We start from the raw sequence: 26572 nt of genomic DNA, 5'->3' as shown, positions 1-26572 counted from the left end.
GTTTACTCTAAACGGGGACCATGCTGACGTGGCACTCGAATTGCCGAAAAAGCCGTTTTGCATTTTAGCGCCCCATATTTATAGTGGGGTGCAATCATTCTGAGGTACAAAATACGATGCTATAGGGCTTAATTCCAGGTATGTCGTTGTACCTCCGCCATCTCATTGTATTGTATAATATAGTATTTTTGTTGTTCACATTTTGATGGAAATGAAATAAACAAATTGATTGATTAATTGATCATTTTCTATGCGCATGGGTTCCGACGCTACAGACCGTCCGACATAAAATACTTAAGACAGGTGCCATATGCGTTAGAATAAATAAAATCGCCGTGGTGGTAAGAGATAACTCTTCCCTTATATTACCCTTTGGGTCCAGACATTACCCTTATGAATTATCACCGGCCTGGTTGTATTTCCATCCCATATTTCATGATACCTGTCACGCATTTCCTTCGTATTATAGACATAGCAAGTCCTAATTTTGAAATTATATTACAGATTTGAAAAACAAATCATAGTAGTTGACCCATTTCTGGTATCCCGTGACCTTACTAGAACCTAATGAACTGGTAATATTCACTACACTATCGAAATGTGAGAAGGCTCTTTATAGGATACAATTGAATACATGAATACAAAACCCACCCAAGTCCATGGGAAGTGATTTTGAGAGAAAAACCTGTGTATCATTTTAATTCCTTAAGTTAGATTTACCTGGTCAATATGGTAAGTTTTATGTGCAAATGAGTGGATTAAACTGTATAAAGTATGACGATTAGCATTTCAGGGACTTTGTAGGGTTCATTTTAAATTTTGGACTTGGGTGGTTTTTTTAATCATATACAAAAACAACAACGTTGGAATGAGATTACCACTAGTAAGATAATACAAAATAAAGCACACAGGTATGTATAATGTTGATAAGCAGTCTGCCATGTAATATAAACCACACACGTTCCTTCATTAAACCTACTTTTTTTTTCAAAAGTCACTCTCCAGCAATGAATGTGTTACAAGTGGACTTTTATACAATCAATGTGTTACAAGACTCAAATCACGGAATTGGGTGGTTCTTTCATACATGCTATTTCTCAATAGACACAGATGATGAATTTGAGTTTGAATTTGACAGGCTTATGTATAGCAACAATTTCCCATGCTTAACTCAATTTGGCCAACGTATGGACTTGGGTGGGTTTTGTATTCATATATTCAATTGAGGAGCATGAATATGTGATACATAGAAATTATGGGCATAAATACCTTTGATTTCATATCTTATTTTTCGTTGTACATCGGGTTCCACAATCAAATGAAGAAGACACCACGCGAGCGTGTTTGATGATGTCTCAGTTCCTGCCAAAAACAGGTTATCAGCAAACGATATCAAATGATCTTCGTTAACATTCTTCGACATTTCGTAATCATCTCGAAACTGGTCAATTTCTCTCAAATACAGATCCGTTAAGTCGTTACATTCGCCGGACTCTTTCCATACTTGCTTATGCTCCTTGACAACTTTCGTAAAATAATCGACATTTTTTTACGAATGCTATGAAGTAATTTCTCTATCTTTTTACGATTCAACATTCGAAGAAGTGGAACCTGTGCTTGAAGTGCGCCACCACCGATGAGTTTAATGCGTTCATCAAGAATCGATAAGAGGTGGTGGAATTCTGCATCCGTGTAATCAAAGCGTTTACCAAGTAATATTGAGCAAATCATGTTGGAAGTTGCGTTCATTAAAAGTTTTCTGGGGTCAAAAAGTTTGCCGGTGTATAGACGTGATATTTCGTCGCATAAGACGCTTGCCTCGGTAGCTATTTGGTCATCAAATGTTGATTTTCCCACCCCAAAGCTTCTGAACACAGCTAAAGAGAAACGTCGTTGGTGTTTCCAAACCTCCCCTCCACTTATCAGAACACCTGTTAAATATGTTAAGAAACAAAATAGAAGGAAACACACATTTTAAAGTGGATTAGGTAGCAGGATTGTCCAGCTTTAGCCATTTAAGGGGTACTACACCGCTGGTCAATGTTGTGCATATTTTTACATTTTTCTCAAAAATTATAGCACATTGGTGACAAGTAAGATATATTATAGTACTACTGTACTGAAAATTCAGCAACTTAAAGCAAATAGTTATTGATATATTGATCAAATATTGGTTTCCCTCATTTTTTACTGTAACTCCACAACTGTTGTCTGTGCTGAAATAAAATTTCCAGTGCAGTAGTTGTAGTCCTTGCCCCTATAATATACATATCTTACTTGTCTCCAATGCGCTATAATTTTTGAGAAAATTCGAAAATAGGCACAAAATTAGGCAGGGATGTAGTACCCCCTTAACTAACAAACATTCAGCAGGTAATTAGACATTAAAACAAACAATTGTATTTTATATTTCCATAATATGTCATGTGCATGATAGTTCTGGGTGTTTTTCCTCTTCCGAGAAAATCATGGGCATGGTGCAGAAATGAAACCCCTTTATTTCAAGCATTTGGATATCCTTTATAGAACCCATACCTTTGATCTTGAGTGTCATTGTTACCTTATGTCAAGGTCAAATTCATCTCCACCTCACCTCTATATGGCGATAAGTCGACGAAAAAAACTGTTTACGAGCCCGACCGACCGACCCTGCTTGAAATGTCCCTCCGCCCACAAAACAGGTTGTTTTAATAGTCGCCTCTCACTAGCCTCCTTTCCACAAATTACTGAATGACTGTTTCTTTACTTATAACAAAAGATGAAATTTACACATAAGGTATACGCGTTTACCAGTCCTGTATTCACTATTTATAAATAGCAATATATAAATTCTTGATAGAGAGAAATGGAAATGGCTGAGCGCCAGTATGTCTGGAGAATTGACCTCTAGCACAGTGGGTGGTCTTCCTGCACTTTTCAATGGTAAGGCAGTTGATTTCAGCAACTAGTCGCTGAAAATTTGGTGTGTTTTACCGAATAAAAACCATTATAAAATGAATGGCGCTCTGTAAATTTTAAAACGCTTTCGGTAACTTTTCTCTAAAATCAGTTTCTCATAACATGGATCCAGGATCCCCCAATCTCCAGATTTTTGGCACATATCATTTTTGTGAAAATCATGAATACCGTACCGACATCTTGTTTTCCTATTCATTTGTATGGAGTAAATGCTTATCTAGATACCCTTTGGTGATACGATGTTGTGTAATGGCTGCGCCCATGTACCCCATGGTGATATATAAATAGCTATTTATAAATAGTGAATACAGGACTGTTTACCTTTTCCTTTGGATACTTGATCCAGCACTGCTGACGGTACTCTATCACTCAACTCGGGCTTTTGGAATGCTTCTCGAATTACTTTCGTATCATTTAAAATAATCACTCGAGTAGTCCCACCGAAATCAAGACTAAAGACTTTTCCGTATTTCTTTGACAACCTGTAAAAGAAAAGCATTGGCATGTAGTATTATTTTTTTACTTAGGCATATATAAACCCGACCTTCGTATGTATGCCGATTTAATCATTTTGTTTGAAACTAAGTAAACAATTTTTTTTGGAGGGGGTGGCGGTAGTTTTGCCTGAAAATCAACTTTCGATTTATAGGGCCTAGTTGCGCTAATAACAGGCTTAAATAATAGAGATTGTAGGCAATGGGGATGATAGGGTATCACGGTGGTCCAATGGTTTTTTTCAAACCTGATTTTTTTGCATTTTTGTTATGTTTACACATATCCCAACTTGCACCTAAATGGAATCGGCCAAATTTGCTGTCTTTGTTGGTCAACTGAGCAAAGTTCGACATATTATCATAATTTAAAAATTATGATAATATGTCCTCCCATACTGAACATACACAAGGGCAAAACTAAATATATGACAAACCACCAGTCAGAGGACGTCATTGTAGTTGAAGACGATGTTATCGAAAGGGTGGAAGGATATAAATATCTTGGCCAAACAGTGAAGATGGAGGACAACACCAGGGAAGAAGCTCTGATCAGAATAAAGGCAGGTTGGAGCTGCTTTGGAAGATTCAAAGACATTCTATGTGATAAAAAGTTACCAATGCATCTGAGAAGTAGAATGTTCAACCAGTATGTGTTGTCAACAATGACATATGGGGCAGAAACATGGACAACAACCAAGTACCTGGAACAGAAACTACAAACAGCCCAAAGAGTAATGGAAAGGAAGATGCTACACATTACCTTAAGGGATAAAATTAAGAACACTGAAATAAGACGTCAAACTCAAGTCAAAGACATTATGGTGAAACTCAAAGAAGCGAAATGGAGATGGGCAGGTCACCTGGCACGTAAGGAAGATAACAGATGGACTAAACGGCTAGCAGAATGGCAACCAAGAACAGGGAAAAGATCAAGAGGAAGACAGAAGAGGAAGTGGCGTGATGACATTACTGTCTACATGGGACCTACATGGACAAGAAATGCAAGAGACAGAGAACAGTGGAAGAATCATGAAGAGGGCTACGTCCAACAATGGTCGAACACAGCCTGGTGAGGTGAGGTGAGGTCCTCCCATAGAACTGCATGTTAAATGGCCAAAATAACCAGCGGGGTTTCTTTCACTTTACCTTGTTATTTCAACTCAAAATGGACAGCAAACCTTCCCGGCAGTTATTACTAATATTATAACATTTTGAATAAAGAATACCAAAATTGATATTTGACGGAAATCGTACATTAAGGCTTTAATTCCCAATTGCTTCACTCCACCCAGGTGTAAAATGGGGAGCTGTTGGGGGTAATTACAGTCTAAGTCAGCTGAGAGTACCTGCGCATCAGTTGCGGACTTGTGGAAGCGGAAATGATTCTGATATATCCTAATGGCAGCGGAATAATTGTTGAAGTGTGCTGGTACTTAGGTGTAGCGCACGTTAAATCACCGACATTTATTTTATTTATTATTAATGGGTTTGCGAATGCAAAAATAATAAAACAACCTCTTTAAATGTGGTATATCGAATGTCATATGTGGTACATTGGTATACGCAAAGTGCGGGACCCAGGGCGAGACGGTTGCTGTTATCTGCGAGTAACCCGGATGGACTCGAGTTATGCTTTACATCGCTGGTATGGTGAACATCCTATTATATTATGGTGTAGTCGGCCAGCATATTTCTGACATTTTGCCTCTGTGCCGCTGTTGGTGGTTATTAAAAAGAAAGCGCAGTGATTTATAGTGCCCTAAAATAAGAAATGAAACGGGCCCATAAGTTTAACTATAAGGGGTAACATTATATTTAAAAGAAAATGTCCTAAAATTTGTTTCACTCTGTGAAACTTAATTAAAACGAATCAAAATGCATTATTTATATGCAACAAAAACACTACTTATAATACATAATGTATTTTGTATTTATTTGCATTATACTTGCATAATTTATATGCAACAAAAACACTACTTTCTTAAACGTGTCTAAGGAAAGTATACGTGTTTCCCAAAATCTGCCACTAATATCTTCTGAATTAGAAGATTAGTATAGCTTTATATGGACATGTTGAAGTGACCTAATACCACTTATATCTCTCGAAACTTAGCAGTATAACTTCAGGCATGCATATGAAATTGTCTTTCTTAAAATAACCATCATGTATTTCAGGCTTCAAAAAGTATTTTGTTTCGAAAACTGTCAAAACTATTAAAAATCTTACAAATTTCCAAATCAATCTACTACTCAACCATTTGTACTTCTTTCTGTTTTTTATATATATAAATTGAAAAAAGTGTACATTGACAACTAGAAAACATCAAGGCCGCAGGGCCGAAGGCCCGAGGCCGGTGACTGCCATACGACGACTAAACACTCCAAGTGAGTTAATTTTATATAGGCCCCGCAGGGCTAGAAAGAACGGTAGAACGCTAAAGCCCCAATGCATTCTCATGCCTCTAGAGCTTATAAAGTAAACCACAAGGTTTTCAATTTCATTTATAATCAAGTCCTAATGTATTCTCATACCTCTAGAACTTAAAAAGTAAAACATTTAATGTATATATATGTTATATTTATGAAAGCAAAACACTTAAAGGGGCATTTTATTGACACAAACTCAACTCTCTTTTTATGGTGGCTCTGAAAAGAGCCGTTTGGTTTTCAGTGGAGTTAATAACTCCAGCCGCGACCTCTGCCGCAACCTCGCCTCACATTCCAGCCTTCACCATGATGCGCCGGGTACTGGTTCCCGTAACCCCTAGCAGGCTGGGGTTGACGGTGTGAACCCCCACCCCGTGAAGGATGAGGCGGTTGTCGTTTCGCTGTTCTGCTCTTCTTCGAAGGTCTCTAGTTAGATTGCTCCTCTCTCTTTTTCTTGTTTTTGCTCGGCTTTCTTTTGTTTTCCAACAACTCAACTCTGTTGACTCTCTTTTTCTCGCATGCTTCTTCAAACTTACGGCGTGCGACATGTAACTCAATAATCGGGCTGCTTGCATCTATTTTGCGTCTAGATGCAGTCTTAGCCTCATCAATTTCAATTTCAAAATCGGGAATGACCCTATTTTCCAGGTCTTCTTTCATACGTTTCACAAAATCCAAATCGTGAGTTCGAAAAGGGTGTCTACTTCCGACGTCATCTTAACTGAGAAGTTAGACCCCGGTAGGCTAGGCAACTTTCGGACCGCACAAAGCGCCTCTGGAATCTCGAATCTAATATTAACTATTTTTTATTTAAACGACCAAATATTTCCTAAAAAATTAAAAATCATCCAAATATATCTCCAGTATAAAACCTAATTTAATAAACCAAAAATAAATATAAAATTAAACACATGACACAAAATTCTTAAAAATCTTATTATAAGAATGTGTCCAATAATCAAAGATATATTATATTTCGAAATATAATATCAACATAGGCCTTATATTCCACTTGGGAAAATTGTTTTTTGAAAATATTTTATATGAGTTTTTATTGTAAAAACATTATGCTAACTATCAACCCCTTGGGGGTTGCTCCATATTCCTAATGAAATATGAAATGCTAAACAAGCAGTGATTTATAGTGCGCTACGCACAGGCACAACGCCTAGACGTTGATCCTCAGCACACTTTACAGGTTGTCGCTGACCACTACGGCCCCACATCATTCCATAAACCATTTAACAACAAATCAGGGACTTTGCTGCTTCAAGAGCGCACACCCTAGACATTCCACAAATAACCATCGCAACCAGGATCAGCTCCCCGAGTTTCGTACGGGTTACAACGAGACAATTAGCAGTAAGAATTTCAAGCTAACTCAATTTAACCCTAACAGTTTTTAGTCGGTGGTACACTGTGTACTGCCCGACCAGCCCGCTGAAGGGTAGACACCCAGCATATACCATATGTATGCTCAGCCAATAGTAGTTTTTATATGGTTAAGGATAAACAAATATAAAGGATAAAGAATATAAACCTAATATCTTTAAACTTTGACCAACATTTATATTGTGAGATGTAAATGTTGAGGGTAGACATCGGTTTCAGCTTACCTTGTCATCAAGTCATGGACATGTTCTTTACGCCACGCGCTATATACAACCGTTGGGAGATTCCCAATTAACGGCCATCGTCGTGGACCAGGTGGAATATTTTGTGGTCTACGAAAATAGTAGAATAGACACACGAAGACGAGAAAACACAGCGATGTTGCCCAAACGTTTTGAACGGACAACATCTTAGATATTGGTGATTCTTCCATTTTGGTTAGTAATATGAGGTCTTTATCGTCCCGTATTATCAAAGGTCAGGTTTCAAGTACGTTTAAAAAGGAGTGTATGCACAACCTTCGCGCTCCAGTCAGATTATGATATATCTCACACGTAAATTTGTATCATAATTAGATAATGTTGGGGTTCGTGAGAGGCACATGTATGAGTAACCACATCATACACAGGGGTCAAAACATAAAATACCTGAACATGTTCACATGATGATCGGTGTTACATACACTTTAAGTACATATGTGGCGGTACACTACGAATGAGTTGTAAAGTCGGCAAATTGTATTCTGAGTTACAGTGTAAAATGTGATTTGGTGCGACAATAAAACTAATCCGAAATATACATTTTCTCCTTATGGATTATTTCGGGCCCAGAATGTCCGTTATATCAAAAGAATGCATGATGCACTTTTTAATTGGCAGTGGACAACGTAATACGATAGGAACCATGTGTATTTTTTATTGCTAATGAAATTATTCAATTGTTCAATACGGTCACTTCCAGCGAAAACGCGAGAAAAATTGCGCCTTTTTACCGATCATTTTTAAAAAGAATGTGAACGTTTCTATTAATAGCAGTCCATTTTATCATATCAAAATAGAGAATTTGGCATCAGAAGACAGGTAATTTTTGAGCCACTGACTAAATTTAACTCAAATTTTTGACCTTAATGTGTGTATAATTAGTCTTATCCTAGCAAATCGAGGCCTATTAATTAAATGAAGATACCAGTTTGATATAAAATTGGATCGATTGAGCCCATATCTATTGGTCGAGCTATGAGTTTTAAAATATTGGACGAGACGTAGTCGAGTCCAATATTTTAAAACTCATAGCGAGACCAATAAATATTGGGCGTAAAGCATCCAATTTTATCATTATTATGTTTTGGATCCAATATCTTTACACACTTGGATCCATCAAAACATAATAATGAACAAAGGAGGTCAAACAAGTCCAAAATGTTCAAAATGGCCGACCAAAGGAGACCATAGCAACCACATTTTACCTAGCAACGCAATAAAATATCTATAAATCATGCACTTTTTGACCTGGTTGAGTATTCAATGTGTCTTTTTCTAAGTAAATCATATGGAATGAAGATAACAATTTGGTCAAAGGTGGTCAAACTACTGAAAAAATATCCAAAATGGCTGACTAAAGACGGCCATAGCAACCAAATTCCACATAGCAACGCAGTAAAATTACTATAAATCACGTAATTTTTGACCTGGGTGAGTATCAAATGTGTCTTTCCTAATACATGAAAGCACATTGATGGAATGAAGATAGCAATTTGATCAAAGAATGCCAAACATATCCAAAATATTCAAAATGGTCGAATAAAGCATAGCAACCAAAATTCAAATAGCAACGCTGTAAAATGAATTAATGAGATTGTCTGCTATACCTCGTAAAATTTAGAAAATGTATATATTTTTATATTTTAAAAGTCATTGGCCGTTTTGAACCATAAGGGGTTGTTTCTGACTAATTTAGTGATAAAAAATACATTCCAGGTACTATTGTTATGTTTGGCCTTCTTTGATCAAATTGCTATCTTTTAGTCGAAAATGAAACCTTAATGACTTCAAACGACCAAAGCGTTCAGAAGATACCGAAAATTCACTTTTTCAAAATGGCCGCCGGCCAAAGGCTGCTGTGTAAAATTCATTCGAAGATATTCCTTAGCAATAACCTTGCCAATCTAATAACATTGTATCACTACATTAGTTATAACATTTTTTTTTGTTATCTTTAAAATATTCTTATTCAATGGGTGCGTCTTGTAAAGAATTCACGTAATTTGATTGGTTTTCTGGTGTATAATATCTCACAATAGTTGATAGTGATATTTGTCAGGGCGCGCGCCGCCACGCAACGGCGGCACGCTTGTTGCTCCTCAATGATCCCGCGATAATGCGTTCGCGTAATACACGTGCGAGAACTAAGAACGCGATTCGGCGGCTTAGATGTTCGTGATGGTTTCGTTCATTTAAAACAACGGGGATGTCCTCACAAAAGTAACTTAATTTTTTTCTGAAAAAAGGCAGTTTTTCTTGCAAAAATTACATTAAAACTGAATTAGAATGAGAATAAATGATAGGATTTTGTCTTTTGCCTATCCAATATCGTGTCATAATGGATGGGCTGGCCAATATTTTTATCGTAGTGGATACCGGCTGTGCCGGCATCCACTACTCAAAACATTGGCCAGCCCATCCATTATGACACGATATTGGATAGGCAAAAGACAAAATCCTATCATTTATTCTCTAATTAAATGTAAATCTCTTAACCTCGCACGTGCGAAGAAGAAAATAATAAATATAAAGAAAAGTTAACCTTAGGGAACAAAATGATGTTGAAAATAGTTAGAAAATAAGCTAATAGAGTTACAAACATATCCAAAAATGTGACACAAGGCAGATAATGAATTTGGCACCAAACAAACTCTTCATTTTCTTTAATTTAAGACTCCTAAATTGCGGACACCGACATTTTTAATGTAATCGTTCTTTATAGTCTGCAGTAAAGCATGGCTTGCACCATTAGATACCAAACCAACATTCCAAATAAAAAGTTGTAAAAAATACTTCATGTTGAGTGCAAAAGGAACAGAGCAACAGAATGAGTCAAATGGAACTCAATATTGAGTTTTTTATATAATATGTTCTAATGTATTATATAGTGAATAATTAATGATCTAATTTGCATAAATGCTAATTATTTAGCAAATATGCCAATTAGGGGGCGGTTTCACTATATAATACATTAGAATTATACTAGAAACTACTTTGACCAAGTTTCAAGGCAAAAGTATGCAAAATAAATGTACCCTGAACATTTATGCATGGATTTTTAGCAAAACATTGGCAAACATTATTATGTTAATGAGCTTCTCCAGTCATTTTACAAAGAAAATGTAAATTGATATATTTTGAAAACCGTCCGATTTGCTTCAAACAAAAGGCATATTAAAAAGTGTGCTTTGCTCCATTCAATTAATCTGTTTAAAACATGCTTAGAGCACTTTCATAATGCCTCCAATACCACCTTACAACATCGGGCAAAGTTCGTCGAAAAATATCAAAAAAGGTAAAAAGAATCGGGCAAAGTTCATCGTTTGTCGGAATTGTCAATATTTCACATTATGTTACAGGAAAGGTAGAGTCAGCCTCCTAACGAAAGCACTTTTGTTTATAGGACGTCATTGAAAGTTTGGGTTGTTCCCAATACAGAATGGTTATGTATATTGTTTTTTCATCTCTCTGGGCTCGGCTTTAAATTGAAAGAAACCGATTTCAGCAACTCATATTTATATCGCCACTAAAATATATATCACAAAGCACAAGTTTATGATGTAAATTATACTGATGGATAGACATTTCAAAAGGACTCGACAATTATTTTACTTGTATATGATTGAAGGAATTGGCTTTGTTCCATATTGTATTCAATAACTACATTTAGGATTTAATTATTCTATTGTGCTCATTGCTTCTGCAGATGTATGTGAAGACCTGAGTGCAAGAAGACCGTAAGTCCACTTGGCCCCTCAACATGTATACACTAAAGTTGCGTATAGTTTCGTATAGTTTGGTAATGTTTTATACATGTTCAGGGGCCAAAACAAATCTTTCACAACCTTTCATGATGTTTTCGCCCTGGAACATGTATTAAACATTATAAAACCCTAAGAAACTTTACGAAACTTTAGTGTATTCATGTTGAGGGGCCAAGTGGACTTACGGTCTTCTTGCGCTCAGGTCTTCATGTGTGTTCTAAGTGACGTCGTTTTGACGAGGAAAGAAAACTGACTGGAGCTAATAACAGATTTAGTTTCTGGGACTAGCTGTGACATGGTAGGTTAACGGACTGAATGTAGCACCGCTCCTTCCTTCGAAGGTAGATGGTTTGTTTTCATCATCTGGTTTCTTGAAGGTGTATCTATTAAGGAGATGAGTCAAGAAGACGAAGATTTCCATCTTGGCTAGTCTCTCGCCCAGACATACACGTCGACCTGGAAATCGAAAGAGAGACAAGTTGGGGGGCAAATAAAGTTATCTGCACGATAAAAATGTTTGATTATGCGATTGAAAAACAAAATTACAAACTTTTCGTTTGTGCCGATAGCCAGCAAAGGGCTACATATAATGCAAACCGTTGTAACGCTCAAGCTTAAAGATGAAAAGTGTTTTTCGATTTCAAAGTTTGACAATCAATTTTGGAGGTAGACTATTCTCCATCCTTTACAAACCAATATGGCGAATTTAGAGCAATGTTACGTCCGGGACGCGAATTATTTTTCCGAAGTTAACATTTAAATAGGGAGCACAACACTATTAGGGTTAGGGCTACATAATTATTATGCAAATATGTAAATAAGTTTCTCCTATTCAAATGTTAACTACGGCAGTTTAAGTCACGACTTTTTGGGCCTAATCTATATGCTTGCCATGCATCTCAGAGGCACTATTTAAGTGAGTCGTGTTGCGCATCCGTTCCCGATCGGTCATACGTCCAGGGATTTAAAGGCTTGAGATTTTCGGAACAGTAAATATTCGTACTGCGAGAATGCATCCACGTGTAGTGATCTCCTAGAATAGTGCATGCTGGGATACATGGATAGCCTTACCTGTTGAGAACGGAATCCATTCTTTTGGCAAATCAACCTGTCCGTCTTTACCTAGAAATCGCTCTGGTTTGAATACATTCGGATCGGACCAGACTTCTGGATCATGTAGGACACCCCATAGATTGGATATTATCACCGAGTCTTTTGGAATTTCGTACCCACGAATTGCTGTATCATTATTAGCACAATGCGGCACACCTAAAAAGAGATGTAAAGGAATTAGAGTGTTGGGCGGTGGTCGTCGTGTCTTCAAGAAAACGTTTACACGTTGGGTTATATAAAGGGTATAAAAGCATTAAAACAATATTTAAACATCAAGAAAACATTCTTGAAAAGTAGATGCAAAACATTCTGACAATGTTGACAAATATTTAGCAAATACAAATTGCCCACAAATATTTTGCAATAACATTTTGATAACATGTTGTTGCATTGATGTTTCTAATCATGACCTCTATATGAAACGATATCTAAATGTTTTTAAACTTTTTGAAACAAAAGCAAACTGCGTTTATAATACGTTTTTACGTTTTTAAGTACTGTACTTTAAGTTTCTTCAAGATATTACTTGTGTTCGGGTAATTTTTGTGTACAGTATAATATGATGTGTACAGAACTCACCTAATGGGACAATCGTATGCAGGCGCTGAACTTCCAGAATAACCGCCTCCGTGTAAGGCATGTTCTGTTGATCAGCAAAAGAAGGTGTCCTCTCACCGCAAACAGACGTGATTTCCTCCTGAATTCGTTTCTGTACATCCGGGTTCTCAGCCATGTAGAGTAGACACCATCCTAAGGTATTTGACGACGTTTCTGTTCCCGCCAAGAATAAACTATCGATAAGCGCCAACAGGTGTTTGTCATCGACAAAATCGTCTGCTTCCGGTTGATGTTGGTTTTTCTCGATTTCTTTCAAATACAAGTCAATAAAGTCATTACATTCATTCGTACTTGCCAACTGAAATTTATGATTAGTGACGATTGTTTTGAAATATTCCACTTGATTATTCATAATTTTAATCATTTTTGTGACCGTACCAGGACTGAAAAGTCGAAGAAGAGGTACAAAAACGATCAGCGCGCCTGACCCAGTGAGTTGAATTCTGCTATCCAAAATGCTAAGAATCCGTTTGAATTCGACATCATTGTAGTTATACCGATCGCCAAAGATAACAGAGCATATGATATTGGAGGTTGCGTTCATAAGGTAATGTTTAGGGTTAAATTTGGCTCCATTTAGAGCTGTTATTTCCTGCGAAAGAAAATCAACCTCGGCGATGATGCGATCTTCAAAACTTCTTTTCCCTACTCCGAAGCTTCGGAAAACAGAAAGAGAAAACCGTCGTTGATGTTTCCATGTCTCACCAGATGAACTCAATACACCTGGTATCAAATATAAAATATAACAGAATAAAGTTTTGGCTAAATTTAAAATGAAAATAAAACTATCGACTTTAATTGCAAACAATAGACACGTCTGTAAGTTTGCAATTCAAACAGTGGAGAAAAAATCCGGGCGTAAGTTCTAAATGTTCCGGATCCCTTACACTTAAATCTCAACGCAAATGGTCTCAAGTTGCTCGTCATGTAAAAAACAAGTTAAATAAGGAATTGTTTGTACTGTCTAAAATTATTCATTATTGACAAAATTAGCCAATAAAGGTCAATCCCCATTACAGGCTATTGACCACAACATATGTTGTAATGTTTCCTAGATCCTACATGGTTACAACTTTTCCCTTTTTGACTTGACTTTCAACATAACAAGCAATTTGATACACATTTCGTTGAAATCGGAGCATTTTTATTGTTGGGCCCTGGATTGACTAACAAAAAAACACACTTTTTCTGAATCCTTGCAATGAGAGGAATAAGTTGGTGTGCTTGTTAATCATATTTGAGCATCTCTGAAATTTGACCACTGCATGTGTTGAACTTTAAGCTTGAACATGGCCAGAGTGCCGGGAATTAGTATTCGTTAACATTTGTTATAGGACCATAAAAGGAAGTTAACATAGTTGGTTTGGTAGAGTCCTGGAGTGCGGGGCCGGGACATCATTAAATACCCGTGTATATACCAGATTATTGCAATTATACCCCTAATATCGTAGCTGATTACAGTCTTTCTTACCGTGAGCTCCTAGTCCTCGTACAATGACATCATTGTCGGGCCTGCCAGTAATGTCCTGGTTCCTATATGCTTCAGATACAGAGGCAAAGTCATTTAGCACCACTAAGCGCGTCGAACTTCCGAGCCCCAAACTGAATACCTTGTTTGAGAATGTGGCAGATAAAAAAAAAAGTTTCATAAACAAATTGATGGTGGATTGAAAAATGCCTTGCCATGTGAGGACAAGTTTGTGCAGTCATCGATGCACTCGTATGTTAACATTAAGGCCCGGGTTCGAATCCTCCCGGGGCCGTTTGTCGGTTTCTTTTGCTCTGTGTATTCAAGTTTCCCTAGTTGCATTGTAGTTGTATTGAGGTCATGAGATAGTTGATGTTGCAGGCAAAATTAAGAGATACGTACCATACAATGTTTATACAATAGATAAATGTTCATTATTACTGGTAGAATGCAACAAGTGTCAAGGACATATGTGATGCAATCAAGCCAAATCAGTCGGAACTCGGAAATATTGATTTAGAGATATAGCCAAACAAAGGACATATATCCTTTTGTTTCCTTTTGTTTTGGAAAGTCTTAAATTGCTCATATCGTTGGAATTGGTTGTTCAATTCCAATTGGGTTTTCTGCAAAATGTAGCTTTGTAAATACTTTTTACTATCCTATAAGAAACTGAAAATTTAATATATCCGAGTTCCGACTGATTTTGTTTGATCGCATCACATATGTGATGCGATCAAGCAAAATCAGTCGGAACTCGGCAATATTAAACTTTCAGTTTCTTATAAAATAGTAAAAAGCATTTACAAAGCTTCATTTTGCAGAAACTCCATTGAATTTGAACAACCAGTTCCAAAGATATGAGCAATTACAGAGTTTCCAAAACAATAGGAAAGAAAAGGAAATATTACCTTTGTTTGGCTATATCTCAAAATCAATATTTGCGAGTTCCGACTGATTTTGCTTGATCGCATCACATATACAGACACGTTACGAGGACAAACATGATAACTCCTGGCATATAGCAAAAGTATTCTTGATCATAAACTTCATCCACCTATGGAGAACTATATCGTAGGTATATGTTTATATAACGTTCTGCGAATGAATGAATGAATGAATGAATGAATGAATGAATGCATGAATGAATGAATGAATGAACGAGTGAAAGAAAGAAAGAAAAAAAGAATGAATGAATGAATGAATGAATGAATGAATGAATGAATGAATGAATGAATGAATGAATGAATCGTTATTCTGTCTTACCTTGCCATATTTGTCAGCTAATCTTGTCATCAAATCGTGAGGATGCTCCCCTCTTATAGAGCTTGCTACGACGGTTATAATATTCCCTATGACGGGCAGACCAATAGGTCCCGGGGGAAGCCGACTTGTAGAATGTCTGATGATTTTGTAGGCGACATAAAATGCTACCAAGCACACGACAAGCGTGCCTGTTGTTATCACATCACACGCAGGTAATATATTGTACAGTGTCATGTCTGCTATGTATAGTGAACGTTCGTTACAATTCTGGTGCGAAAATAAGATCAACGATATAACCCTATCAACGAATCACATTCCTATTACTAAAGTTAGCATTAATTTGAGTTGAGAACATAGAAAACGTTGTTCACGGCCTCAATGCATTATAGTAGTGGTATAGAATACCGTAGTCACGATTGTGTTGTATTTGAACCTTGTACCCTTTCACAATATCACTGTATTCTGCAGTAATTATAAGGGCGTCGACCTCGTCTGTTGAAATGCATCCAGTTCGATCGAATGTCCGCTTTGTCGAAGGCCCGCTATCAGTCGTGTTCACACTGTCAGACAGAAGTGAGTTATTACCGGTAATAAGCGACTTATAACCGGTATTAGTGACGTATTACCGGTAATAAATGACTTAAATCCGACCGTGTGAACACGACTATCGAGTGTTTGAAATAAACCAACCGGAACGGTAGAACAATTGAAATGGCAGCCATGCTGACGGACAGTTCTCAGATTTAACTTAAGTCGTGTTCACACGGTTGGACTTAAGTCCCTTAATACCGGTAATAAGTCACTATTACCGGTTATAAGTCGCTTATTACCGGTAATAACTCACTTATATCCGACTGTGTGAACACGACTATTAGATGACAGAGGGACAGATCTCTAGATCGATTCCACAACCATTCATACCTATCACACGTTTTATTGTATTATCATGCTAATTTTCCCGTGGTACTTATTACCTTATGGAGAACAGAATTTTATTTAAATGAGAATGACTCTCTTGTGAGTGACGTCGTATTGCATACCCTCTCTAATCCGAATACAAGAAATAAGGTTGTCTTTGCCGAATCTATCCCTAACCCTAATCATATCATTATAGCGATGCATGATGGATGTGTTCGTAAATAGGAAAATCTTCAATATTAAAGGTAAAATTTTTCACATGATAGACGGTTTTTCGTCGTACATATCATTAAATTCATACAATTTACTTCGAGGACTGGTAAATTTCAAAAATATCAATTATTAATCATTTGCCATAAAATGGCATTATATCGTTTACATTTAGTTTCTGGGACTAGCTGTGACATGGTAGGTTAACGGACTGAATGTAGCACCGCTCCTTCCTTCGAAGGTAGATGGTTTGTTTTCTGGTTTCTTGAAGGTATATCTATTGAGGAGATGAGTCAAGAAGACGAAGATTTCCATCTTGGCTAGTCTCTCGCCCAGACATACACGTCGACCTGGAAATCGAAAGAGAGACAAGTTGCACTAGAGGAAGTTTTGGATGAGAAAACGGACATTTTGATGAGAAACGGCCAAAATGGTGAGAATTTAAATTGTCTCATTCTTTTGGATGAGAAACTTCCTGGTGTGTGTGTCAATCATTATTGTCTTATTAAAACTGATGAGAATTGCTAATCCCCGCTGAGCTCAAAATAAACATTATTATTTTCTCATCCAAAAGAATGAGAAAATTAAATTCTCACCATTTTGGCCGTTTCTCATCAAAATTTCCGTTTTCTCATCCAAAACCTCCTCTAGTGTAGGCATCATGATACTCTATGTATTGCTGGCTATCTTTTTTCTCGTGTTTTGGCTTAATTTGATTTGTCTGATGACCATGGTCACAAATCCCAACAATGAGGCTATCATACTACCACGTGTTACTTTCCGATATTCTAGTATAGTTTTTTTTATTATTAAGTTATTAAGCATACAGCCTGTCTCAAAAAAATTTGTGCAAGTAAAAAGCGCACTTGATTGAATAGAACAAACGGCATTTGAGAGCTACGACTGCGCCCGTGACGTTGATGTAAGCATCATGTCACAACGGTTTTTCTAATTGCCAAAGAGGGCGCTTTTTACTTGCACAAATTTTTTTTTGAGACAGGCTGTATAAAGAATTTAAAAAACGATCTTTAAGAAAATTTACTTTTGGGTGCTAAATTTTTTCTTGAGAAAAAGGCATTTTTGTGATTTTTCTTGTACTGACGACAATGTTAAACTTATTTTTGTTTTGATTCGTTTGTCAAAATGGAAACTCGGGTGGCTTTCAAAATAGAGTATCATGTGTCCACGGCCATGATGATTGAGATAACAAAGTTTGAAATTGACGATAAAAATCCCTTTTATTGCCATTATATACCAAGAGAGATTTTTCAATTCAGAACAAAATATTTGAACCGTATTTTACGAAAAATTTGAATTTTAAGCTGTTGAAATCCCACGTGGAAACAAATTTGGTTCTTTCAGGTTGCATGAGATATGCTGTGCATAGAAATGGTCAAAAATGTTGGTTTGTTTGGCCGTTTCTCATCAAAATGTCCGTTTTCTCATCCAAAACCTCCTCTAGTGTTGGGGCAAATAAAGTTATCTGCGCGATAAAAATGTTTGATTATGCGATTGAAAAACAAAATTACAAACTTATTGCTCGGTAAAATATCGTTTATGCCGATAGCCAGCAAAGGGCTACATATAATGCAAACCGTTGTAACGCTCAAGCTTAAAGATGAAAAGTGTTGTTCCATTTCAAGGTTTGACAATCAATTTTGGAGGTAGACTATTCTCCATCCTTTACAAACCAATATGGCGAATTTAGAACAATGTTACGTCCGGGACGCGAATTAATTTTCCGTAGTTTACATTTGAATAGGGAGCCGTGGTGTCCTACACAACACTATTAGGGTTAGGGCTACATAATTATTATGCAAATATGTAAATACATTTCTCCTATTCAAATGTTAACTACGGCAGTTTAAGTCACGACTTTTTGGGCCTAATCTATATGCTTGCCATGCATCTCAGAGGCACTATTTAAGTGAGTCGTGTTGCGCATCCGTTCCCGATCGGTCATACGTCTAGGGATTTAAGGGATTGAGATTCTCGGAACAGTAAAGATTCGTACTGCGAGAATGCCTCCATGTGTAGTTATAGCCTAGAATAGTGCATGCTGGGATACATGGATAGGCTTACCTGTTGAGAACGGAATCCATTCTTTTGGCAAATCAACCTGACCGTCTCTACCAAGAAAACGCTCTGGTTTGAATACATTCGGATCGGACCAGACTTCTGGATCATGGAGAACACCCCATAGATTGGATATTATCACTGAGCCTTCTGGAATTTCGTACCCACGAATTGTTGTATCCTTATTAGCACAATGCGGCACACCTAAAAAGAGATGTAAAGGAATTAGAGTGTTGGGCGGTGGTCGTCGTGTCATCAAGAAAACGTTTACACGTTGGGTTATATAAAGGGTATAAAAGCGTTAAAACAATATTTAAACATCAAGAAAACCTTCTTGAAAAGTAGATGCAAAACATTCTGACAATGTTGACAAATATTTAGCAAATACAAATTGCCCACAAATATTTTGCAATAACATTTTGATAACATGTTGTTGTATTGATGTTTCATATGAAACATTAAATCATGACCTTCATCATGTTTATATTAAACGACATTAAAATGTTGTTAAACAAAGGCAAAGTGCGTTTATAATACGTTTTTACAGTTTTAAGAACATTCTTGTGTATATACATGTACACTTTAATATTATGAGGGCGTTACATTCCCTTTACATTATGCAATATCAGCCTATTGCGATCGAAGGGTGGTGTCCAAGGGCGTATCCGACTGACAAATGGGCTTATCCAACCGCATGTAAACTGTCAATCGTACTCTTCCGCCCTAAATAGAATTTTTTACCCATAAGTAGTACTGTATATGTATAAATTTTGACAACCTGTCTGTTACGATAACCTGTTTAAGTACTCATATCAGCTAGGTAGCAGATAGAAAATAACACTAAATAAAAGCCTTTGCTTGAGTAAGAGTAACGTAATGTTAGTATTGTGCGCACAAAAAGTTTTAAAAAAACACTTAAAACGAAAGCAACATCTTCTTGAGCCATTTTGTTCTGCGTATGTCGATACCTCATTTGAAATTATGTGACTTTATTTTCCCAAGTTATACCAATTTGTATAAAAAAGAGCATTTTAGAAGTGACAAAATATAGATATTATGACATTTGTCAAAACACGGCAACTACGAGCACGACGAGTGAGTGTTGCTCTGCCACACTATATAAACCCATTAAAATAGCCAGTAGAGTCGCCCTGAAAAAAAAATACCATAAATTTGCTAGTTTTAAATGCTCTATTAATAGTAACTTTTTTTCAATTCAATATAACTTCTTTAAGGGTACTTGCCCATCAATTTCATTCAGGGGCGCATTAGTAAAAAGAATAAAAAATACTAAGATTTTCACCAGGTTTCGAACCACTGCCGCACTATGAATGCTAAAGATGCCTACTGTGCCACGGTGACTGTGGTTAACATTCGGCGATTTTCAAAGATATCATAGAAAGACATATGACTCTACTTGTCTGTTTGTTTTTCATTTAATACAAATTAATTTTAATGAATTGAACTGGTACGACTCTTAGGACTCGTGATAAACGACGATTAATTTTGTAATAATAAAATGAAAACGCTGGGTCACTCACGACGTCATTTGTAATTCATGTCAAAACCTGGGGAGGACCACACACATCCGTGTTTACTGTATACGTGCGCAATCGATACTCAATGATCCAGACAATACCGTTTGAATATACCGCCCATATGTATGCACCTGCTTGACACATCTTGTCACTTGCGGGAAGATATACTATAGGCCTACCCTAATAGCTTACAATAGATACCCCACCGTAAATAGCTCTCCTCATTACCTTGTTGTGCCATTATATACGCGTAGTGTACGCACTTTTGAACCATATTTTGTTCAAAAATGATAGGAAGGGACTGTTTTCAGCTAAAATGTTGGTTATCAGCAGATGCTTAATGATACCGGGAAGTGTTGCAGAAAGGGGAGCGTACTCTTTATTTATTCAAAATATCACATATCAATGAATTTAAATTGGAAATCCAAAAAGGAAATGTCAGGTCAAAATTCTCACCTTAGAATTATTGTGAAATAAAATCAAACCAAATTTAGGCTCCGCAAACAACATCCAATTATTCCCATTGGTGTTTGCTACACGTGCATATAATAAATTATGATTTGGGGCTAATTTGAGAAGAGTAAATGCCTCGAGTTTCAACATATACCGAGTGATGTTTTTTGATCAAAAACATCGACAATTCAAGACTCTGTAAAAACAAATCAAGAATTGTCTGGGATAATTGCAACTAAGTATAATGAAAGTTATGATCTAAGCTACCAGATGCATCATTAATTTCCTGACTATGATATTTAGTTGTGGGAAAAGATTACTTTAATGTTTTGGCGGGATTATTTCCCGCCAAAAATTTCAACCAAAAAGAGCATGTAGCCTTAAGTATGTGGTACTTTTAAGTTTCTTCAAGATATTACTTTTGTTAAGTGTTCGGGTAATTTGTATGTACAGTATGATTATGATGTGTACAGAACTCACCTAATGGGACAATCGTATGCAGGCGCTGAACCTCCAGAATAACCGCCTCCGTGTAAGGCATGTTCTGTTGATCAGCAAAAGAAGGTGTCCTCTCACCGCAAACAGACGTGATTTCCTCCTGAATTCGTTTCTGTACATCCGAGTTCTCAGCCATGTAGAGTAGACACCATCCTAAGGTATTTGACGACGTTTCTGTTCCCGCCAAAAATAAACTATCGATAAGAGCCAACAGGTGCTTGTCATCGATAAAATCGTCTGCTTCCGGTTGATGTTGGTTTTTCTCGATTTCTTTCAAATACAAGTCAATAAAGTCATTGCATTCATTCGTACTTGCCAACTGAAATTTATGATTAGTGACGATAGTCTTGAAATATTCCACTTGATCTTTGACGATTTTAACAGCTTTTTTGACCGTACCGGGACTGAAAAGTCGAAGTAGAGGCACAAAGAGGATCAGCCCGCCTGACCCGACGAGTTGAATTCTGCTATCCAAAATGCTGAGAATCCGTTTGAATTCGACATCATTGTAGTTATACCGATCACCAAAGATAACAGAGCATATGATATTGGAGGTTGCGTTCATAAGGTAATGTTTAGGGTTAAATTTGGATCCATTTAGAGCTGTTATTTCCTGTGAAAGAAAATCAACCTCGTCGATGATGCGATCTTCAAAACTCCTTTTCCCTACTCCGAAGCTTCGAAAAACAGAAAGTGAAAAACGTCTTTGATGTTTCCATGTCTCGCCTGATGAATTCAATACACCTGATATCATATATAAAATATAATGGAACAAAGTTTTGGCTAAATTTAACAAAGAAAGAAAACTATCGACTTTAATCGCAAACAATTACCTCGTCTGTAAGTTTACAATTCAAACGTCGGAGAGAAAACATACGGGCTTATGTTCTAAGTGTTCCGAATACCTTAATACTTAGTTTGTGGTGCCATTAAAAATTTTGTATAAATATCTACAAAATATTTAGTATTTCTTTTACCCACCCTTTTTCTTTCTTTTTTTTTTTACTTTTTTTTTTTTTTTTGTTATTTATAACATTTGGCACAAGTCCAGGCAGATCCAATACGGGATTATACCCCTAATCCCGTAGTTGATCACATTCTTTCTTACCGTGAGCTCCAATTCCTCGTATAATGACATCATTGGCGGGCCTGCCAGTAATGTCCTGGTTCCTATAGGCTTCCGATACACAGGCAAAGTCATTTAGCACCACAATGCGCGTCGAACTTCCGAACCCCAAACTAAATACCTTGTTTGAGAATGTGGCAGATAAAAAATGAAGCAAATTGGTGGTGGATTGAAAAATGTCTTGCCATGTGAAGACAAGTTTTTTGTAGTCGTCGATGCACTCGTATGTCAACATTAATGCCGGGTTCAAATCCTCCCGGGGCCATCTGTTGGTTTCTTTTGCTCTGGGTATTCAAGTTTCCCTGGTTGTATTGCAGTTTTGACGTTGCAGGCAAAATTAAGAGATAAGTACCATTCAATGTTTACACAATAGATAATTGAGTTCATTATTACTGATACAATGTACAGACACATTAGAAGGACTATTATGACGATGACCAAGACCCATAGAATCTTTGATTATAAACTTTATCAAGCCTACCTATGGTGCATATAGTACTAGTAGTAGGCATATGTTTATATAAAGTTCTATGAATGAATGAATGAATGAATGAATGAATGAATGAATGAATGAATGAATGAATGAATGAATGAATGAATGAATGAATGAATCGTTATTCTGCCTTACCTTGCCATATTTGTTGGCTAATCTTGTCATCAAATCGTGAGGATGCTCCCCTCTCACAGAGCTTGCTACGACGGTTATAATATTCCCTATGACGGGCAGACCAATAGGTCCCGGGGGAAGACGACTTGTAGACTGTCGGATGATTTTGTAGGCGACATAAAATGCTACTAAGCACACGACAAGTGTGCCTGTTGTTATCATATCACGCGCAGGTAATATATTGTAGAGTGACATGTCTGCTATGTATAGTGAACTTTCGTTGCAATTCTTGTGCAAAAATAAGATCAACGATCTACTCCTATAAACGAATCACATTCCTATTACTAAAGTTAGCATTAATTTGATTTGTGAATATCGAAATAGTTGTTCACTGCCTCATTTATGTATTATAATAGTGGTATAAAATACCATAGACACGACTGTGGAGAATTGTGTTGTATTTGAACCTTGTACCCTTTCTTAATATCACTGTATTCAGAAGTAATTATAAGTTCGTCGACCTCGTCTGTCGAAATGCAGCCAGCTCGATCGAATGTCCGCTATGTCGAAGGCCCGCTATAGAGTGTATGAAATAAACCAACCGAAACGGTATAACAATTGAAATGGCAGCCATGCTGGAGGACAGTTCTAAAGCTGGGCATTTCAATTGCAAGGCCCATTACTTAGTAGGTGAGTTATGTGCTCACTGACCATGAAGCTGAGCAATTGATCAAAATACACGAAGAAATGCTGGGCCTTGCAATTCCTTGAGCGTGAGCATAGGTTTGGGGATATACTCAAAACATAAGTAGTGGTTAATGATTTTCGTAATCATATCAAAATGGCTCATGTGTTGTCCTGAAAGCAAAAAATTGCCATCCTCTCCTGAATATCTATACAACCTTCCCATTTAGGATGACTTTCGTAATACACTTAAACCGTTTTATATATTACCTTGAAAACCCAAACACTCAACGTTTTCAGAGCTGAATTTTATACTCTATCGCTGAGCGACGAGCGAATGAACATTATTTTGACCAATGAGGTAACGCGCTATGTCATTGTCTGGAAACCAGTCGCTCGTCGCTTAGCGATATAGAGTAAAATGTCAGCTTAAGACGCCTTATGATCAACAAACATCCTAAGGAAATTATAAATACAGAAACGTGTATCATTGCCGAATTTTATTTCCTAATAAAGGTAGATTTACTTACAAGTTGAATCAAATCAATTTGACCGACTATTTTATCAAATATGTCATAAATATGTAGAGGTAGCGATAAACAAGTAAACACATTTTTAATTTTTATAATATTAAACGCAATAAAATTCTTTATCTATAAAATAAACTATATTTATTACCATAGTGGCTTTAGTAGTGTAAGTTCTGTACTTGTTATTTTATTAACCTTTTTGAACATTAGCTGCAGGAAAGGCCCCTGATTTTTATCCTATGTCGTGTTCACAGAAGGCCAGGTTTTCTGCAGTCAGAGCTGCAATCAACGAAATATGTCTTGGAACGCTTGCGTGTAAATAACGGAAAACTCTCACCCCCTCTCCCCCGTTCAATGTGAGAAATGCCAATGTCTTCAGCGGTTTCCCAATGTGTTCCAACATTAATTGATGGGGAGAGGGGAAGGGTAAATCATTGTTGTAGATGTCATGCTTGTTTCCAGGCAAAATATACGTCATTTCCATGATCATATGAAATTCTGCACGGGATTTTGACAGAGTGTACCAAGCGTTCCAAGGACTTTTTTCGTAGATTGTCTCGGCCGAATGCAAAATATTTCATCTAAATTTCGTTTTTGTCTCATAACTCAAAAACGGAATGTCGTATGAGCTTCACATTACACACGATTTGAGAGTGGATTATATGCTTTGGAATCATAACAAAATTGTTGATAAAGAAATTGGTTTATTTAGGAAGTGGTCACTGTAATCATCCCCTATGCTAAAATACACACATTTCGCAATTATAGCTCTAAAATGCTCTAAAATGTCGTCTTTGTCCCATAACTCAAAAACAGAATGTTGTATGAGCTTCATATTGCACAGGATTTGGTAGCAGACCATGTACTTAGGAATCATAATACAATTGTTGATAAAGAAATTGGTTGGTTCAGGGAGTGGACACTGAAACACCCCATACCCTAACATACACGCATTTAATGAAATTTTTATGCTATATCTCAAAACCGAGAAATCGTATCACGGCTCTAAGCTGCATGATTCCGAGTTGTTTAATTTATTTTTAAAATTAATATTTAAAGTTCACCTTCATAGCACTTGTCAGATAGGTGAACGAGCGTTAGAAAACAGAAACATGAGTTTTAATTAAATACTAAAACCGCATGTACGTTAAGATTGTAAGGAAGTAAATAATAAACTACGACTATCTTCAGTAGATAGCATTAACTTGTTTTTTTCTTTGATGTAACAACTATCTTCAGCAGATTTGTGCTTCACATTTTTGTGTATGGGGTGTGTGTATAATGTGGGGGTGTGCGTGCGAGGTGTTGGGCGTGGGATGTATGTGGGGTAGGGTGGAGGAGGTTTGTAGGACTATTATAAGATCACATTTAAATCGGAAAGTATTTCATTTGGGGGCTTTTGGGAAAGAAAGAAAGAAATAATTAAATTAATTAATCAAACATAGAGAAAGAAAGCAAGAAAGAAAGACAGAAAAAATAAATCAAAAATGTATACTTCATGTACTTATGATAAACAAATATTTTCACCGGGTTCACCGTCGCAAATAATAAATGAAACAGAAAAAGTAATACCGCCAGGGAATCGAACCCAGGACCTCATGTTTACAAGACCTATGCCTTAACCACTTGGCCAAGGGAGCTTCGTGATTAAGCTGCTTGCAATTTGAACCTATAAGCGGTCACTTCAACCCTTTTCCACGTTCATGTTTTTATTTATTTCAAATGTCTTTCATTCATTCATTCATTCATTCATTCATTCATTTTTCTTTCCTTCTTTCTTTTTTCTTTCTTTTTTTTCTTTCTTTCTTTCTTTCTTTCTTTCTTTCTTTCTTTCTTTCTTTCTTTCTTTCGTTATTTTTAATACAAAGAAAGAAAAAAAGAAGCATAGAAAATAATGAATGCATAATTTAGCAATGATTCACGCAATTAAAACACGAATAGTCAAAGGGTGTAAAGTGTAAACCCATAATGGTAATCTGTAATGGTAAACTGCTGCATTGAATAACGTGCATACTGAGCAGTTTGCCCTGCATTGATATTAATATATACGCGTACGTATAGATATTTATTTCAATTCAAAATGGCAAACTGTTAACAAATGTCATAAATGCGATCAATTTGTCATTCCTTTTGTATTCAAACATTCTCAATTGGTATAGCCAAGGTAAACGA

General features: G+C 36.6%; 3 protein-coding genes across 3 annotated transcripts; all 3 read right to left on the bottom strand.

Moving 5' to 3' along the window:
• Positions 1-1299: 1299 nt before the first annotated feature.
• On the bottom strand, positions 1300-7759 carry LOC140162322 (cytochrome P450 2J6-like). Its single transcript, XM_072185555.1, has 3 exons — positions 7496-7759; positions 3280-3440; positions 1300-1931 (listed from the first exon to the last, which is right to left on the bottom strand). Exons 1-3 carry the CDS (start codon positions 7702-7704, stop codon positions 1471-1473), a joined length of 831 nt encoding a protein of 276 aa, XP_072041656.1. The 5' UTR covers positions 7705-7759; the 3' UTR covers positions 1300-1470.
• A 3757-nt stretch (positions 7760-11516) lies between these two features.
• Positions 11517-15994, bottom strand: LOC140161988 (cytochrome P450 2J4-like). The gene is made up of 5 exons (XM_072185280.1): positions 15761-15994; positions 14498-14636; positions 12988-13749; positions 12367-12564; positions 11517-11751 (listed from the first exon to the last, which is right to left on the bottom strand). The coding sequence occupies exons 1-5, from the start codon at positions 15992-15994 to the stop codon at positions 11567-11569; spliced, it is 1518 nt and encodes a 505-aa protein (XP_072041381.1). The 3' UTR covers positions 11517-11566.
• A 1065-nt stretch (positions 15995-17059) lies between these two features.
• On the bottom strand, positions 17060-23441 carry LOC140161987 (cytochrome P450 2J4-like). The gene is made up of 5 exons (XM_072185278.1): positions 23208-23441; positions 22562-22700; positions 21436-22197; positions 18971-19168; positions 17060-17238 (listed from the first exon to the last, which is right to left on the bottom strand). The coding sequence occupies exons 1-5, from the start codon at positions 23439-23441 to the stop codon at positions 17060-17062; spliced, it is 1512 nt and encodes a 503-aa protein (XP_072041379.1).
• Positions 23442-26572: the final 3131 nt, after the last annotated feature.

This window comes from Amphiura filiformis, chromosome 10, assembly GCF_039555335.1.
Source record: "Amphiura filiformis chromosome 10, Afil_fr2py, whole genome shotgun sequence".
Lineage (NCBI taxonomy): Eukaryota > Metazoa > Echinodermata > Ophiuroidea > Amphilepidida > Amphiuridae > Amphiura > Amphiura filiformis.
Note: the sequence above shows the minus strand (reverse complement) of the source record. Positions and strands in the feature narration are given on the sequence as shown.

Bases quoted from the DNA above. Each gene is read 5' to 3' on its own strand.
- LOC140162322 (XM_072185555.1), bottom strand. From the start codon at position 7,704: ATGGAAGAATCACCAATATCTAAGATGTTGTCCGTTCAAAACGTTTGG. The intron at 3,441-7,495 runs GTAAGCTGAAAC...TTTCTTTTACAG, and splicing joins GTCCATGACTTGATGACAAG to GTTGTCAAAGAAATACGGAA. The intron at 1,932-3,279 runs GTAAACAGTCCT...CATATTTAACAG, and splicing joins TCAAGTATCCAAAGGAAAAG to GTGTTCTGATAAGTGGAGGG.
- LOC140161988 (XM_072185280.1), bottom strand. From the start codon at position 15,994: ATGACACTGTACAATATATTACCTGCGTGTGATGTGATAACAACAGGC. The intron at 13,750-14,497 runs GTAAGAAAGACT...ATTTGATACCAG, and splicing joins ACGAGGACTAGGAGCTCACG to GTGTATTGAGTTCATCTGGT. The intron at 11,752-12,366 runs GTAAGGCTATCC...TTCGATTTCCAG, and splicing joins ATGGATTCCGTTCTCAACAG to GTCGACGTGTATGTCTGGGC.
- LOC140161987 (XM_072185278.1), bottom strand. From the start codon at position 23,441: ATGTCACTCTACAATATATTACCTGCGCGTGATATGATAACAACAGGC. The intron at 19,169-21,435 runs GTGAGTTCTGTA...ATCTCTTTTTAG, and splicing joins GCATACGATTGTCCCATTAG to GTGTGCCGCATTGTGCTAAT. The intron at 17,239-18,970 runs GTAAGCCTATCC...TTCGATTTCCAG, and splicing joins ATGGATTCCGTTCTCAACAG to GTCGACGTGTATGTCTGGGC.